This window comes from Schistocerca americana, chromosome X (assembly GCF_021461395.2).
Source record: "Schistocerca americana isolate TAMUIC-IGC-003095 chromosome X, iqSchAmer2.1, whole genome shotgun sequence".
Taxonomy (NCBI): domain Eukaryota; kingdom Metazoa; phylum Arthropoda; class Insecta; order Orthoptera; family Acrididae; genus Schistocerca; species Schistocerca americana.
In genome coordinates this window covers 557,989,305-558,006,941 of record NC_060130.1, presented here as the reverse complement: position 1 = coordinate 558,006,941, position 17,637 = coordinate 557,989,305, and the positions used below count along the sequence as shown (strand labels likewise).

The window sequence follows — 17,637 nt, the reverse complement described above, 5'->3', positions numbered from 1 at the left end:
TCGACTGCTAGTGATACGAGGCCGTTGGGATCCAGCACGGTGTTCCATATTACCCTCCTGAACCCACGGATTCCATATTCTGCTAACAGTCATTGTATCTTGACCAACGCAAGCAGCAATCTTGTGATATGATAAACCGCAATTGCGATAGGCTAGAATCTGACCTTTATCAAAGTTGGAAATGTGATGGCATGCATTTCTCCTCTTTACACGTGGCATCGCAACAACGTTTCACCAGGCAATGCTGGTCAACTGCTGTTTGTGTATGAGAAATCGGTTGGAAACTTTCCTCATGTCAGCACATTGTAGGTGTCGCCACCTTGGGTGAATGCTCTGGAAAGGTAATCATTCGCATATCACAGCATCTTCTTGCTGTCGGTTAAATTTCGCGTCTAGCATGTCATCTTCATGGTGTGCGCAATTTTAATGGCCAGTAGTGTATAAATATAAAATGAAAATTGATAAATAAACTCACAACAACTGGAATTCTAACATGCAAAATAAAAATGCTATGAGCTTATGTTCCAACATAATACACAGATAATAGTGCATGAAAAAAATTACAGTTAATGTTGGCTAATAAACTACTCGTAACCCTATGTATAACATTAAACCATACATATAACAAGTCAGAATATACTAAATTAGAATAATAAAAGGAGTTTTATTATGTCTGCGCAAATACAATTTATTTTCTTAAATGAGCACTTCAGTTCACTATAAAGAAATAAGATGCCCTACTACACCCAAGCACCGAAGAAACTGGTATAGGCATGTGTATACAAATACAGAGATATGTAAAAAGGCAAAATATGGTGCTGTGGTCAGCAATGCCAACGTAAGACAACAAGTATCTGGTACAGTTGTTACATCAGCTACTGCTGCTACGATGGCAGATTATCAAGATTTAAGTGAGTTACAACATGGTGTTATGGTCAGCATACGAGTGATGGGACACAGCATCTCCAAGGTAGTGATGAAGTGGGGATTTTCCCATACAACAATACCACGAGTGTACTGTGAATATGAGAAATCTGGTAAAACATCAAATCTCCAACTTCGCTGCTGCCAGAAAAAGACCCTGCAAGAAAGGAACCCATGACAACTGAATAGAATCATTCAACATGACAGAAGTGCAACCCTTCTGCAAATTGCTGCAGATTCCAATGCTCGGCCATTAACAAGTGTCAGCATATGAACCATTAAATGAAACATCATCAATATGGGCCCACTCGTGTACTCGTGATGACAGTATGACACAAAGCTATATGCCTCATCTGGGCCTGTCAACACTGGCATTAGACTGTGGATGAGTGGAAACATGTTGCCTGGGTGGACAAGTCTCATTTCCAATTGTATAGAGCTGATGGATGTATACGGGGATGGAGAAAACCTCACGAATCCACGGACGCTGCATGTCAGCATAGGACTGTTCAAGCTGGCAGAGGATCTGCAATGGTGGGCGGGGAGGGGGGGGGGGGTGCAGTTGGAGTGATATGGGACTCCTGATATGTCTATATATGACTCTGACAGGTGACATGTACGTAAGCATCCTGGCTGATCCCCTGCATCCATTCATGTCCATTGTGCATTCTGAAGGACTTGGGCAGTTCCACAAGGACAATGTGACACCCCACATGTCCAGAATTGATACAGAGAGGCTCTAGAAACACTCTTCTGAGTCGTAACACTTCCACTGGCCATCAAACCCCCCAGACATGAACATTATTGAGCATACCTTGGATGCCTTGCAACGTGCTGTTCTGAAGAGATCTCCACCCCCTCGTACTCTTGCAGATTTATGGACAGCCTTGCAGGATTTATATTGTCAGTTCCCTTCAGCACTATTTCAGACATTAGTCGAATCCCTGCCACATCGTGTTGCAGCACTTCTGGGTGCTCACGGGGGCCCTACACGATATTAGACAGGTGTACTAGTTCCTTTGGTTCCTCCTTGTATCATTGCTGATGATTAAAGTGTTCCTTGATACTATAACAGCTCTTGCTCATTAGCATTTTGAATTTGTTTTTATATATTTGAAATTCCAACATGTTTTTTTTTATTTCCTTTAGTAGTACACTAAGCATAATTTTTGGCTGACAAAGAGCACTTTTTTGACACATGACTTTTGTGTGCATTTCTCTATGAACGTCATCTCTATTTCTTGTTTTGCAGCTATTGACTTGACTGTTTAACATGGAAAGCTCCATTTGGTCCTTCAGGAAACATATGCTTCCATAAATATAAATACATGGTAGGGGCTCGCTTTTATGTTCTTTAAAAAATTCTTACATTTTTAACTATATGTCAAACCTCTGACTATTCTTTTGCTCCCTTTCAAAGCATATTTGGGGAGACTAATATTCACCCAAAACATGATGTCCAATCTTAATGTGTTATACATAAGTGCACAGTTAGAACATAACACAGCATCAGTACTACAGGAATTTTTAAGCAGCCTAAGATATAAAAATATTAACTTAATTATTTGTTCAATAAGTCTGCACATTTCTCCAACCATAAATGTTCATCAAGCCATAGACCTAAAATTTAGTGTTTGGTGGGTGGGTGGGTGGGGGGTGGGGGGGGGGGGGTGGGGGGGGGGGAAGAGTTGCTCTCTCTTACACTGCTGAAGTGAAGTTCTACTGTTAGGCTGGTTCCTAGTTTGTTTCCCATAAGGGTGATGTGTACCCAAATTGTTTTTCGTCATTTACGATTCATCTTTTATCTCTAAACCATGTGTTTGCTTTTCAGTAGCTGCTGTGACTCTCTTGTAGGTCAGCTTCATTCATAGCTATAGCAATCAGACATGTGATGGAAGATACATAGGTCAAACCAGGAGGACATTTGACACCAGATACAACGAACATGTAAGAGCATGGAAGTATAGGACAAATCATTCAACTTTTGCAGAACACTTACACCAACACCAACATAAAATTACAACCAGAGACACAGACATGGAAATCATAAGGATAAACAACAACAAAAAACACTTCCTCACCTTACAAGAGAACTACCACATCCAAAAAACCATAAGAGGAAAGAAACAACTCAAAAATGATCAGATCAAATTGGCAAACCACATACTCTTTAAACTGATTGGCCACTTAATATAACATTAAAAGTACACATATACCCACAGGCTCCATTTACCACCAGCATTTCCTCCCAGATCTATCCCATAATTACTGTCCAGGCCATCCCTGTTGTTCCTCCCCCATTTCATAAGTTGGAAACACTCACAATGTGAACAAGAACAAAGGAATAGGCATAAAAACTGTGGCAGTGATGAATGAAAAACAGTTAAAAAGTCAATTATAAATAGTGCAGGGCAGGAAATAATGCAAAATGCCAAAAACTGCAGATGTGAAATGAAGCCTGCCGACACCAACCACTGCTAGCAAGAGGGGAAGGAGCAGGTTATGTAAAGAAACACCTTAAGTAGCTTGCAGACCAACTTTATACAAAAAAATGCTGTTTTTAACCTAAATGAATCAAAAAATAAATGTACAAATGTGTGTATCCAATTTACAGAATACCACAGAAGATGCTTTGTAAATAAAAGTGAAACACGACAGGTGTAATTCTTTTTAGTTACACAGCAATCAGCATAACATTGCAAAGCAATATGAAATAGAATGAGCATGTAAGGATTGTAGTAGAGAAAGTCAGTGGTTCACTGGGAGAATTTTAGAAAGTGTGATTCATCTGTAACAGAGACTGCATATAGGACACTAGTGCCACCCATTCTTGAGCAGTGTTTGTGTGTTTGAGATCCATCCCTAGTTGGACTGGAGGGAGACATCAAACCAATTCAGAGGTGGGTTGCTAGATCTGTTACTGGTGGATTCCAACAACACACAAGTATTACAGAGATGCTTCAGGAACTCAAATGGCAAATGGGAATCCATGGAGGGAAGACAACAATCTTTTCAAGGAACACTGCTGAGGAAATTCAGAGAACTGGCATTTGAAGCTGACTGCATAGTGAAACTACTGCTGCCAGTGTGCATGTTGCATAAGGATCACAAAGATAAGATAAGAGAAATTAAGGTTTTTATGGAGGCACATAGATAGTCATTTTTCCCTTTCTCTGTTTGCAAGTGGAACAGGAAATCAAATGTATAGTAGTGATACACGGTACCCTCCACCATGCACCTTACAAAGGCTTATGGTGTGTGTAGATAGAGGTAGATATTTTTCAAACATGAGAATACTTCTCTGCACATGGTATCATTAGATGAGATTAAGTTTTTGTCGTATAGACCCAAAAAATTAGAAGATTCTCATTGGTGTGGAACATGTCAGAAAGTATAACATAATAAACATAAAACATTTGAATATAATACTCACTACCCTGGTCATTTGTCTGGAGAAGGTGAATGCATTACAATAAACTGGAACTGCTGTTGTTTATAGAATTAATACACTGTCAGAATGGAACATAGTTATGTACTTATACCTAGTCTTTACTGTTGTGACCAAGTGCTGCCAAAACTGAAATCTAACAGATACTTTTACTTAAGCTGGTCTAACAGTTTGAGGGAATATGGTATAGTTGTAGGTAAACAACTAGAATTCTCTCATATATAGATATATTCACACTTAGCGTCTACATAGATACCAGTCCGGAGGCTAACTGCCATTTGCATCCAACATGCTCTCCAAAGCCCTCTCCTCCAAGATAGCACCACTTACGCACAGAACAAATAACGATTTTTATGGTGCTCTATGCCACAAAGCACCACCCCCCCCCTCCCCGCACAGTATGGAGTACGTCCCTGTGAATGGGGGGGTGAGAAGTTAGGAAGGTAACACACAGTTCTTCTGCGTCAGGCGGAAGCGGTCGACTGGTAAGAGACCGGGGGGGTGAAGCCTGGTACGTCGACGGTGAAGTCAGCAAGCGACGCCGGCGGCTGAAGACGACGTCCCGTCCTGGAGTGAAGGTGTATCACTTCGTCAGCCGGCAGGCGAAGAATCACCTTGCCAGAAGGCCTAACAAAGGCACGCAAATTGCCACACGCAGCACTTCTGCTCAATTTAAAGCGGCGCACCACACGAGATTCTGCACTTCCTCCCTCAATATTGTCACACGCGAGTACCACACACACTGTATCGCCATCTACGACCACAGATAATTTATTTATGTCATCAGGGTGCACATGTGTTGTGAATTCTTGGATGGCACCTGTACGAGCAATGGTAGGGAGGCAGGGAGGTGTGGGAAAGCCATGGCAGGGGGAAGCATCTGCTAAGAGGGGGGTGGCAGGTGCACTAGACTGTGCAGGAGACAACCTCGGGCGACCAGCTGACAGACGAGGGAGCGTGACCGAAGGCAACGAAGAGCCAGCGTGGGTTGAACGGCATGACAAAGAGCTGTCACACGAAGATGGTAACACAGTGGTAGAATCCGAGTGGTTGGCAGTTCAACTGCGAGGGCTGTGAGGAGTGAAGCCCCGAAAAGATTGGCCACTTGAATTAGATGAACGCGGAGAAGGAGCAGTGCTCGGCAGAGAAACACGCTGTGGAAAATCAATACCCAAATGCATGGTGTGGGAAGATGGATGGCCGCTCGAAGCAGGAGTGGGAGAAATAGGGGCAGAATCAGGGAGGTTCACCTGAGGCTCAATGAAAGCTGGTTTCACTCGGTTGAGTGAGACCGTGGTTACAGAGTCTTTTATGAGGAGATCCATGTTATTCTCAGAGCGTTTGATGACCTTGTAAGGACCTGTGTAGGGCGACTGAAGCGGGGCTTTGACTGAGTCGTCTCTGAGAAACACGTACTCACAAGAGTCTAGCGTGCGCGGTACGTACACGCGCGGAGGTGTATGAGCAGCCGGAGGTGGCGGCTGAATTTTGCTGCAGTACAAGCGCACCCGCTTGAGAAGTGAAGGGAGTTCAGAGGGCCGTGGATGTGGGGTCGGAGTGACTAATTCTCCAGGCAAAACCAGAGGTTGGCCATATACAAACTCGGCTACGGACCCCTTGAGGTCTTCCTTGAAAGTCGCACGAAGGCCAAGAAGCACGAAGGGCAGTGCCTCTGTCTATAGTGAGTCATGGCAACGCAGGGCAGACTTCAGGGTGCGATGCCATCACTCGACAAGCCCATTGCTTTGGGGGTGGTATGCAGAAGTATGAATTTTGACAATACCACACATTTTACGTAAGTCAGAGAAAACTGAAGATTCGAATTGTCGCCCCTGGTCAGTGGTGAGGTAAACAGGTGAGCCAAATCTAGAGATCCACAAATCTAAGAATGCTCGACTTACTGTCTCAGAGGTAATGTTCGGAATAGGCACAGCCTCAGCCCACCGAGTCATCCTGTCAATAGCTGTAAACAAGTAACGGAAACCCTCGGAGGGGGGCAAAGGGCCTATGAGGTTGACATGAACATGGTGAAACCAGCCTGGAGGTTGGGCAAAACAACCAAGGGGTGGAGAAGTGTGCCTGGAAACTTTGTTCTGTTGACACACCATGCATGCCCTTGCCCAAGACTGACAGTCACGGTGCATGTTTCTCCAGACAAACCGTTCAGCTACCAGACGGGTGGAGGCTTTGACACCGGGGTGTGCTAATGTGTGTAGTTTGTCAAAGACCTGGCGTTGAAGGGGCTTAGGAATGAATGGCCGCAATGTACCAGTCGATTCATCACACCACACTAAGTCAGATATGCCAGGGAAAGTAGAGCGTACCAGTTGGAGAGAGGAGCTGTGGTCTGAAATTAACTGCATGGTATCGGGGTCTGTCGATTGCAACCGAGGTAGGTCCGTTAAGTCAATTAAGGTTGTGACAGCACCAACACGCGAGAGAAAATCAGCGACCACATTGTCCGCTCCTCGGATGTAGCGAATGTCATTTGTAAATTGCAAGATGTAATTGATGTGACGAAAGTGTCATGGGGGCGGATCAGCTGCAGGATTTTTTATGGCAGGAACCAACAGCTTGTGATCAGTGAGCACATAGAAATCTCGTCCCTCAACATCAGTTCTGAAGTGTCTTATGGCCTTGTAAGCTGCAAGTAGTTCTCTGTCGAATCTGAGTATTTCTTCTGTGCGTTGTTTAGCTTTTTTGAGAAAAACTGCAGGGGGGTCGTAACATCGTTGTATGTCTGACTCAGTACTGCGCCAATAGCATTGTCACTAGCGTCAGTAGTGATAAACATTGTGGCGTCCGCCCGTGGGTGAGCAATAGTGACAGCGGAGGCCAACAGCTGTTTGAGTTCATTAAATGCCTTGCCCATGTCTGGTGTCCATGGTACCTGGCGGGTGCCAGAAGTTTGAGGGCCAGCGAGAGCATCTGTGAGAGGAGCCTGCACGACAGAAGCGGCTAGCAAATGTTTCCGGTAATAATTAACTGTTCCAATGAACCTGTGTAATTCCCTGTAGGTCTGAGGGCGTAGCATCTCGAGAACAGGCTTGATCTTGTCCTGCGGTGGTGTCAGACCGTCCGATGACACAACATAACTTAGGAATGTGACGGATGACTGGTGCAATTGAGTCTTTTTATTGTTCAGTTCAATACCAGCGGCTGCTAAAATATCTGTCACGACTTGAACACGCTCCTCACTCTGTTCTAAAGTAGAAGCAAAAACCAATATGTCATCCATATATACGAAACAAAAGTCTAGATGGGATAAAGTTTGATTGATGAAACGCTGCCACGTTTGGGGTGCATTTTTCAACCCAAACGGCATAAATTTGTATTGGAACAGCCCGAAGGGAGTGGTTATGGCAGTCTTTTCAATGTCCTCCAGAGCCATAGGAATCTGATGAAATGCATGCTTACAGTCCAAAACAGAGAAGTACTTTGCACCTGCAAGCGCATGATTGAAGTCTGCGATGTGTGGGACCGGATTTTTATCAATGATGGTGCGGGCATTTAAACGCCTATAGTCTCCGACCATACGCCAAGTACCGTCTTTCTTTTGGTCAAACAGGATAGGACTAGCCCAGCAACTGGAAGAAGGTTCAATTATTCCCTTTTGTAACAGATCGTCCAATTGTTCTTTTGCAATTTTCATAAATTCCGGCTTGAGGCGGCATGGACGTTGCGATATGGGTGGCCCATCGGTTAGACGTAACCGAAGAACTGTGCCATTAGTGACTACTGCAATACGTGGCGCGGCACGATAGTCAGATGTCCGTGAAGCGGAGCAGGCAGTGGCGGACGGGCCAAGCTGTGGCGCTGAGGGCACGGAAGTACAGGTGTGCCACCCGCTCATAGGCTGCGTAAAGGCCGCTCACGTGTTAACATGGGTGAGGTTGGTACACTGGTTCTTGGTAGCGGGCCGTGCCGCTACGAGCGCTGTAGGCACGAGTGGGCGTGGCCGGACAGCAGATGGCCGTAGTTCATTGCCACAAGCTTGGCAAGTTAATTTTCCATTCGGAACGCAAGGAGCATGAGCACTCGGGCATACCCTATCATTACAAAAGGGGGTGCTGACACAGTTTACAGAGTTCACAACATTGTCATTAACGTGCGCGGGCACGGGAACACCAGGTTGGCACGGACTGACCTTGTCTGTAGCCGACGAGTCGTGTGCTTGTAGTGCCACGAGGCGTTGTTGTGTGGAGGCCAACTCGTGGTGTATGTCGCGGAGATGCAGCAGCATTTCCATACGTTCCATCCGCAACTTAGAAGACTTGGCGCACTCCACTAGCCACTTGTTTGTCCAAGATTGCAGCTCCAAGGATAGGTTTACACACTTCTTAGCACAGCACACATGTTTGGTGTTAGCCGAACTGTCACTCGGCGAAGCGAAAGGAATATGTTTGTTAAGGGAGGGGTAAAACACAGTATTTTGCACAAAATCTAGTGACAACTGATAGTGCTTGAGGAAATCAATTCCGAGAATAGGTTCTTCAATTGTTGACACTAGAAACGTCCACTCCAGCTTGCACTCGGGCGAAAGTTTCACTGTATACAAAGTGGAACCCGAACACTGCAGGGTAGACAAGTTCACTGCACGAAGTACTGTTTTGTGTGGTTGCACTTTATTGGTTGCTAGGCGAACCGGCAGCAAAGAGATATCTGCACCAGTGTCTACCAGAAAACATACACCTGATCGTAAATCGCAAACATAGACTCGACCACACTTACTGTTATTGTCCGAAACGAAGTGCAACGTGGGATGGTGCCCGTTGTTTACATCGCAGGAGGTGGCACCGTAGCCTACCTGCGGTTGGAGTTTGGGTAAGAACACGGTGACTGGCATTTGTGAGCTTGCTCCCCGAATCTCGCATGGAAGAAACAGTAAGGTTGGGCGGGCCTGTGCCCTTGTGGGTAGTTGCTAGGTGACGGAGTATGTGCCCCAGAGTCTTCCACAGAGGCCGATGCACTGTCGTTGCGAGGAGTTGAAGGTGCAGGCAGGGCGGCTAGTTTAAAAAACTTGTTATCAGCAGCACCAGACAAGGGCGTGGCGTCAGAAAGCATCTTAGTGCGGTCACGTCCAGAATGCAGTGCACGAAGCTCACGTTGCCTGGCGGAGTATGCTCTGTCGGCGGTGCGTAAACGTTCATTTACTGGCCTATCTTCATACGCAGAGATTGCAGTCTGGACAGGCAAAGGCAGCTTTTCAGTCCAGATTTCTGCGAGCGTGTCATCATGCATAACTTGCTCATCGACGAGAAGACGGATGCACCACCACAGCTGGGACGGAGACCTATCGCCGAGACGCTCTTCGTAGATGGGCTGTCGCACATTTTCTCTCCTGGTTTTAGATACGCGCTCCAGTATCGTTTATTTCGCCACAGCATACTTCCCTGCTAGGGGGGGGGGGGGGGGGTGCTTTGACCAGATCATAAATTAGATCAACGCGGTCGTGAAGATGGTTCATGAGGCAGGCGAAGCGTGCGTCGTCGTCCAAAGCACAGACATTGAATGTTTGCTCAACCAGGTTAAACCAGAACTCTGGGTGAGCGGGTTTGAAGTCTGGTAATTTTGGCAGATTCGGCACTGCAGTCACTGCGGAGGTGCGCCTATTACTTCGGACGGAAGTAGAGCATGAAGAAGATTGCGAGTCCGGATTATTGGCGTCCCGTAATGCGGGAATCGCGAAATTCACTTGACGCCGGGGAGGGGGGGGGGGGGGGGGCAGCTGAGAAGCGACGGACGCTCGAACGGTGTGAGGATTGTAGTCAAAATGTGCATTCTCACTGACGTGGTAGCTCGGAGAGAAGCCACAAGTGCTTAAGTACGCCGGTGAATGTCCGTTATGCACACAGTATTCACTCGAGCATGAGTGGTGGGGCTGGTTGTAGATGTCGGAGTAATTACTATCCAGCACAGAATTGTTGACCTGATTAGAAGCAACACAAGGATCCCACACACGTCCACTAGGATGCACACTTGGTGTGATATTTGCTGTTTGGCGAGCATTGAGCACCTGTTGACTAGCCGGTGCAGAAGGATACACATGTGGCGGGAACTGATTCGAGTTTGAATTTACTACTGGATTTTCCAAAGTAGCAAAACCTCGCTCGACGCCACGAACTGTATTGAATTGAATTGTGTGTTCGACACAGGAGTAGAAATGTTCCGACCAACACTCTGTGGAGAACACGAGGGAAGGTCCAGGCTAACAAAGCCAGAGTCCACGACCGTTGGCGGTTGGAAGAAACTGGCGGCACTCGATGAATTCCACTGCATGTTCTGGCTGAAGGATTCCGAAGATTCTTGCAGCATGTCCACTACGATGGCAGGGGTGCTGGAGAGATGTTGCTGGAATCCGGGCGGTGGTGAATGCTGAAAGGCCATTGTCTGGAGCTGAACAAAGGCCCTCGCGATCGCGGAGCAACCCGACGCGGTAGGCATGTAAATAACCTTCAGGCGGTAACTCGGACGCGTATTACACAAAAACAGGGTCACCAGTGAGGGAATATGGTATAGTTGTAGGTAAACAACTAGAATTCTCTCATATACAGATTTATTCACACTTAGCGTCTACACAGATAGCAGTCCGGAGGCTAACTGCCATTAGCGTCCAACATGCTCTCCAAAGCCCTCTCCTCCAAGATAGCACCACTTACGCACAGAACAAATATCAATTTTTATGGCGCTCTACGCCACAAGTTCATGTTAAGATATTTATATATAGAGTAGGAGCTGCCTAGCAAAAAGTCTTTCAGACTCTGTTTAAACTGTGCTTTATCTGAAATCAAATTTTTAATGGCAGCTGGAAATTTATTGAAAATGTGTGTTCCTGAATATTGGACACCTTTTTGGACAGCCTGCATTATGTTGCTGTAGCCATACGGCTGGTGTGATCCTTCAACTTGCTCTCATACAACAGTTGTTATGTCAGTTAGGATGTTGACTCAGACATGGTACTTATACCCAGAATATTAAGAAGTACCTGCAGCAGCCATGGGGCTACTTGTGTCAAGGAATGTCACTTCATGTGAAATTGCAATTACTATCTAATATCATATAATTTATGAACACATAGAGCTTCATTTCAGTTTCATCACCACCACCACCATCACCACCACCATCACCATCACTACTACTTCTACTTCTTGGTGCTTCACATTTCTGTCACCATGTGAACATCTATATTCGTAATATACAGTGCTTTTTTTTTTTTTTTTTTTTTTTGGTAAGTGTAACATATTTTCAACAGAAAACATTACATGGTTCTACACATTAATTCACGTGTACATCTCAAGAGTATGTAAGTAACTTAGCTGAACTGCATATGATACACATAGGAAGTAAATATATCTAACTTTTTTCCCCTAACACTTTTCTATTTATTCGACACAGCCAGTGAAGTCTTTCTACCATGATAATACATTTCTGTGCATGTCATACTTTGACACCTTAAGATATCCTGCCATTAACTTTATTTAACCAAATAACACTAATAAAAAAAGGTTATAAATGTATTTTCACAAGCTCTGCAGAACATGCACATAGTTAATTTCTTTATTACAAAAATAAATCTAAAATAAATATAGACAATACATACCCAATCATTGCAAAAATTATAAGCTCTTGTGGATCAAAGGGAAAATCCATTGTGAAGTTTGTTCCAAACACTGCTGTTACAGTATCTGCATTTCAAAAGAAAAAGCCATATATCAGAAATTTATGAATTTCCACAAAGTTACTGCAAATAAGCCATTACATAATAATGCTTATAACAACTATACTAGAAGGTATTCATATTGTGGTCAGAGCTCACTTTTTGCCATATTTGCTTAAAATATAATTATGGAAGTAGGTTTCTGTCTTGACCAAACACAATTTTCATGTTTAATATCCATACATGTTACACTTAAGTTTCATCATTGCCATTGGGTTCATTTCACTTTCTATTGAATAACTGATTGCTTCTCATCCCGTCTGGAAAGTCTCCCCTGACAAAGTGCTCTGGGTGACTTTTTCAAAATTTACCTTTTTGATAGACCTCTTCAGTCCTATTCCTTCACCCCTCTTCTTACCCCTTCAACGTGTCTGCCCAAAGAAGGAGCCACTGGCTCTGAAAGCTTGCTTAATTATAACTTTCTTTTATGTGTGTGATCTGCCACCAGTTAGTGAGTAGCTTTTTCATCTACCCTAATACATTATACTGTCAGATAAAAGTTTTTGTATGATTATATATACAGCTTTGGGATTATGGTATTTATCAATGCTGATTTGTGCGGTTCTAGGCGCTTCAGTCCGGAACCGCGCGACCGCTATGGTCGCAGGTTCGCATCCTGCCTTGGGCATGGATGTGTGTGATGTCCTTAGGTTAGTTAGGTTTAAGTAGTTCTAAGTTCTAGGGGACTGATGACCTCAGATGTTAAGTCCCATAGTACTCAGAGCCATTTGAACCATTTTTGAACACTGATTTACTACTAAATGTTTAAATGTTGTTTGCTACATTAAAAAATAGGTCACAAATCAGTGTTGACAGCAGAATGAAAGACGAATGAAGAAGAGCGACTCAACATTAACAAGGAAACTGAGTATCTGGTGTAACATTACTATCATCTTCCGTGATGCCACATCTCAGATGACACTGATCCTCAGATACATTCTCTGACAAGATCACATCAAACTTAGTATATAAGCCAGCCCAGGGCCACCTAAGCAGTTATAATCTGAGGAGTGGAGTGCACACCATGAGAGTTATCATATTTCCTACAGTGTACCTCAGGTGGATTATGTCTGTAAATACACAACTCTGATACAGTGTGCTGTTATTTGTACAAATAGACTGTATTTTTACAAAAACCAGAAAATTAAGAACAACATACAGTTATATAAAATTTCATTAAGGATGCAGGGGTACTTATAAATGGTGGAAAAATCGAAATTTTTAATGACTTCATTAAATTCTATAGTCTTTCCTGATTACATTGATATATACATTATAGGGTTCCAAATGAAAAATGACCTATATATACCACATTTTAAAGTTATGGTCATGTATGCCAGCACGCCCCCATTATGTCTGTATTATTTTGAAAAGAACTGTGAACTTTCTGTTTCCCTCGATTACACATATGATACATTGTATATGTTGGCAACAGTGTAGGTTTCTAGTGTCTGTAAATGATTATCTTTGCTAACAATTATTTTAATTACACTGAAGCAGTTTGTTCACATGTGACTGAATGTTTGGGAAGTACATATCCTTTAGTGTGCAATAAATGAGAACTATGCCACGCATCAAGAAATTCAATACAAGGAAATTCCGTCATAACCGGTTCACAAACAAAGCAAGCCACACTGCTGAAAGTAACCTATGAGTTCTTCAGGGAAGAAACTCCCACATGGCATTCCTCCTGGTGATTCAAATTTTTGAGTTAACAATGACGCTGTTTGTAGTGGATTTGTTGTTGTTGATGTGGGCATCTTATCTTCTTTGATAAAGGAAGTGGTGAAATGTAAACAATGTGATGGTGTAGGCTGTCTGGAAATAACTGAACAACAAAGCAGCAGGAAAGATTTAGCATCAAAATTAGTTTTGAGCTGCAATAAATCTACCTCAAAAATTATGTCGAACATTGTGCATAATTCATTTGATGTGAATTTGAAGTTAGTGTATGCAATGCGTGCAATAGGAAAAGGAAAAAGAACTGCTCAAACGTTTTGTGGTTTGATGGACCTTCCTCCTCCTCCCAGTAAGTTCAGCAAGTACATAAAAATACTTTTAGGTGTCTTGATGGTTGTGTCTCAAGCATCTATGAAACATGCAGTAGAAGAAACTGTAAATACTAGTGGAACCAGAGAGATTGCTGTTGCACTTTATGGGACATGGCAATGCCAAGGACATCATTCCTTGAATGGTGTTGTAAGTCTACTTCTCCCAAGAATGGTAAAGTTGTTGATGTTGAGTGCTTATCTAACTACTGCCACACCTGCCACGCTAACACTGAAGGACATATTGAACACAGATTGAGGAAGCTACGAAGAGAAATGAAAGAAGCTATCTGATGGAAAATCTCTGTCTGGCCAAGGCAGATTGACAGAAACTGAAATAGACCTTCTTCAGATTTATTATGGACTGGCCATTAGATGAACTGCATCTCTGAATGATGTTACAGCAATGAGAAAAGCTGTATGGACCACTTACTTTCATAAGTTGTCCACAGATGGCCACCCTGTTCATGGACTCTGCCCTAAAGGAGCTGATTCTTGGTGTGGTTACCAAAATGCAAAAGAAAGTGGTTAAATGTACCATCATAAGCATTCTCTTCCTGAGCCTGTTATGAATGAAATAAAAACAATTTTAAGAGACCTGAGTAACCCTGTTTTGCTTAGTAAATGTCTTCATGGGGGCGCTCAGAATACAAATGAAAGTTTCAACCATTGCATATGGGAAAGATTACCCAAGAATGTTTTTGTAGGACTAAATACATTAAAAGTTGGTGTAATAGATGCAGTGATATGTTTCATTGATGGAGTGATAGGGAGGTTGCAAGTCTTGAAAAATTTAGACATAAAATGAGGCTCTAATATGGAAGATCAACTGCTTGCATGTGACAGACAACAGGTGCCTGAAGCTTAAAGATTCGCTCTTCAAGTTACCAAAGAAGCAAGAAGTGCTAAAAGGAATGCAGAGAGGAAGCTTCAAAATGAAGAAATGCTGCAGGGTGAAGACTATGCTTCAGGAATGTTCTGAGGCAATTCTTAATTGGACTCATACCTTCATTTTCAATTTCGTGCAAGTTGTATTTTTCAGAATTCAGGTACACATATTTCCTAAAATTTATAAAGCATTGCTCTAATTTTTTTTCTGTAACTTGCAATAGTCCATACTTATGTAGTAGACCTAAGCTTTATTGTAGAATCAACTAAATCAAAGAAAAAATAACATTTTTATTAGGAAAAAATTAGTAAAATTAAAATGCAAGATGTGATATTTTTTATCCTTGTAATATACATGATAGGTGGAATTAAATAGGTCTAGTACCTCAGGCATCATGCCATGCACATCTGGTAAAAATTTGGTCTCCTTCAAATGTATAGGGGAACCCGGGGTAGAACGGGGTGCTGGGGCAGAATGAAGATGTACATATTTTCGTTTCAAGTAGGAGCTGCCAACAATCAGCAGTAAGTAGAACTAGTTCAGACAGTTACTGCTCAACTTTGGCAACCATATTTGTTTGGCTTTCATAAGCATTGGATCGTGAAGTTTTCGTTGCGCTAATTTTTGCTCCTGCCTTGTAACTTCTGGCAAATTGGAAGCAAGAAAAGGTTTACCTACTTATTTACAATATGACTATTGTTAGTAGATGCTTAAAATATGTTTAATAATCTTTAGATTCATGTGGTTAAATGTTTGTTTTCATATCTTTGTTTAGTGGCCTTACCTCCATAACCTAAACCATGTACCTGGGGCGGAATGGGAAAGTACCCCATTCTGCCCCACTAAATTTTTATCAAAGAGATCACTTTTATTAGGCTCCAAATCTATTTTGCTTTCGATTTCAGATGGTTCAGGTATATAACAGAAAAACAAATAGGCAGTCATGGTCTACTGAGACCCTCAACAATGCAGTGGAGGCAGTTAATTCTGGCCATTGTGGGTATTTGAAGGCTTCAAACCAATTTGACATTCGCCAGACTACTCTGGAAAGATACATTAAAAAAAGAAGGGAAAACCCTGACTACAAAATTGATAAAATGGCTGGAAAGTTTAAAAACGTATTTACAGAAGAACAGGAACTTGAGCTCGTTAAGTACTTAAAAAGTATGGAGGCTAGCTTATTCGGCTTAACAATCAAAGACTTGCGTAACCTAGATTATCAGTTGGCTGTAAGGAATTGCATTGTTCATAGATTTAGAAATGAAATTGCAGTCAAAGATTGGACCACTGGATTCCTTAAAAGACATTCTACTTTATCTGTTCGCAAACCCGACGCAACATCTGGTGCAAGAGCCATGGGTTTTAATAAAGTAGCTGTCGATAGGTTTTTTTTTTCATTACTAACAAATGTAATCGACAAACACAAACTAATGGTTTCTCAAATATGTAATTGTGATGAACAGTCATTTCGGTGGTTAACAGTAAAAACCAGTCAAAGATCGTAGCTATCAAGGGGAAACATCAAGTAGGGTAATTAACATCTGCAGAAAGGGGCAAAACTGCAACCTGGCTCATTCATATGTCAGCAAGAGGAGCTTACATGCCTCCAATGCTCATTTTTCCATGAAAGAAGAAGCAGAAAGAATTTGAGTTAGGACTGCCACCAGGAGGTTGGGCTGAGGTCCACAGCACCGGATGGATGACCACAGAGTCACTCTTTGTATGATTTCAAAAATTTGTGGAATTTTCTGAGGCATCAAAAGACTTCCCACTGCTTCTTATATTAGATGGCCACTCAACACATACCAAGAACATTGACATTATAGACTACTCAAGGGAGAGTGGTGTTTCATTGCTATATTTACCACTACATTGCTGTCACAGACTTCAGCCACTTGACGTTTCTTTTATGAAGCCTTTAAGTCTTCATTATAGTGATGAGCTATGAAAATGGCTATGAAGAAACCCAGGGAAAGTCATAACTCTCTTTCAAATTTCAACACTTTTTGGTTCAGCTTTCATCAAAAGTGCAACAATTAAAACTGCTATTAAAGGTTTGCAAGCTACTGGAATATGGCCCACGGACCCATCCATATTCACCGATGCAGATTTCCTCCTGGCAGACACAACTGACACTGGACTTGACAGGCCAGCAGATAAAGAGGTTATTATACCTGGAGCTGAACAATTGGAATTGCCTTCACCTAGCGCACTAGCTAAAAAAGACAACGACATCGGGTTGGATGATCAAGCTGGTGAGGTTTCACCGAATTGTAACAATGAACTGCCGTGTAAGAATGACAAAGTTATTGGAGCTAATTGTTCTATTCCTGGGTGCTCTTGGATGACAACTGACAACATGGCCTCCTCATTTCATATTTCACCTGAAATTCTGATGCCCTTGCCAAAAGTTAACAAAAGCATGAAAAGGGTGAAACAGAAGAGGGGGAAGACCATTGTTTTAACTGATTCACCGTACAGAAAAAGAGTTAGAAGCCATTATTAAGGAAAAAGAGGGAAAGAACTTTGCCAAAGAATAAAGAGCAAAGAAAAAACTATTTGTGAAAGAGAATAAAGTTAAGAATCCAAAAACAAAGAAAAGGGCCTGAAG

The 17,637-nt window shown here is 42.7% G+C and overlaps 1 protein-coding gene across 2 annotated transcripts in view; it reads right to left on the bottom strand.

Annotated features, from left to right (window-relative positions):
- The window catches only part of LOC124554888 (chloride channel protein 2), a 532,144-nt gene that overhangs the window by 137,362 nt on the left and 377,145 nt on the right, over positions 1-17,637 (bottom strand). For both annotated transcript variants that reach the window (XM_047128564.1, XM_047128563.1), the window contains exon 7: positions 11,973-12,057. In XM_047128564.1, the coding sequence (XP_046984520.1) occupies positions 11,973-12,057 (85 nt within the window). The remainder of the gene's footprint in view (positions 1-11,972; positions 12,058-17,637) is intronic.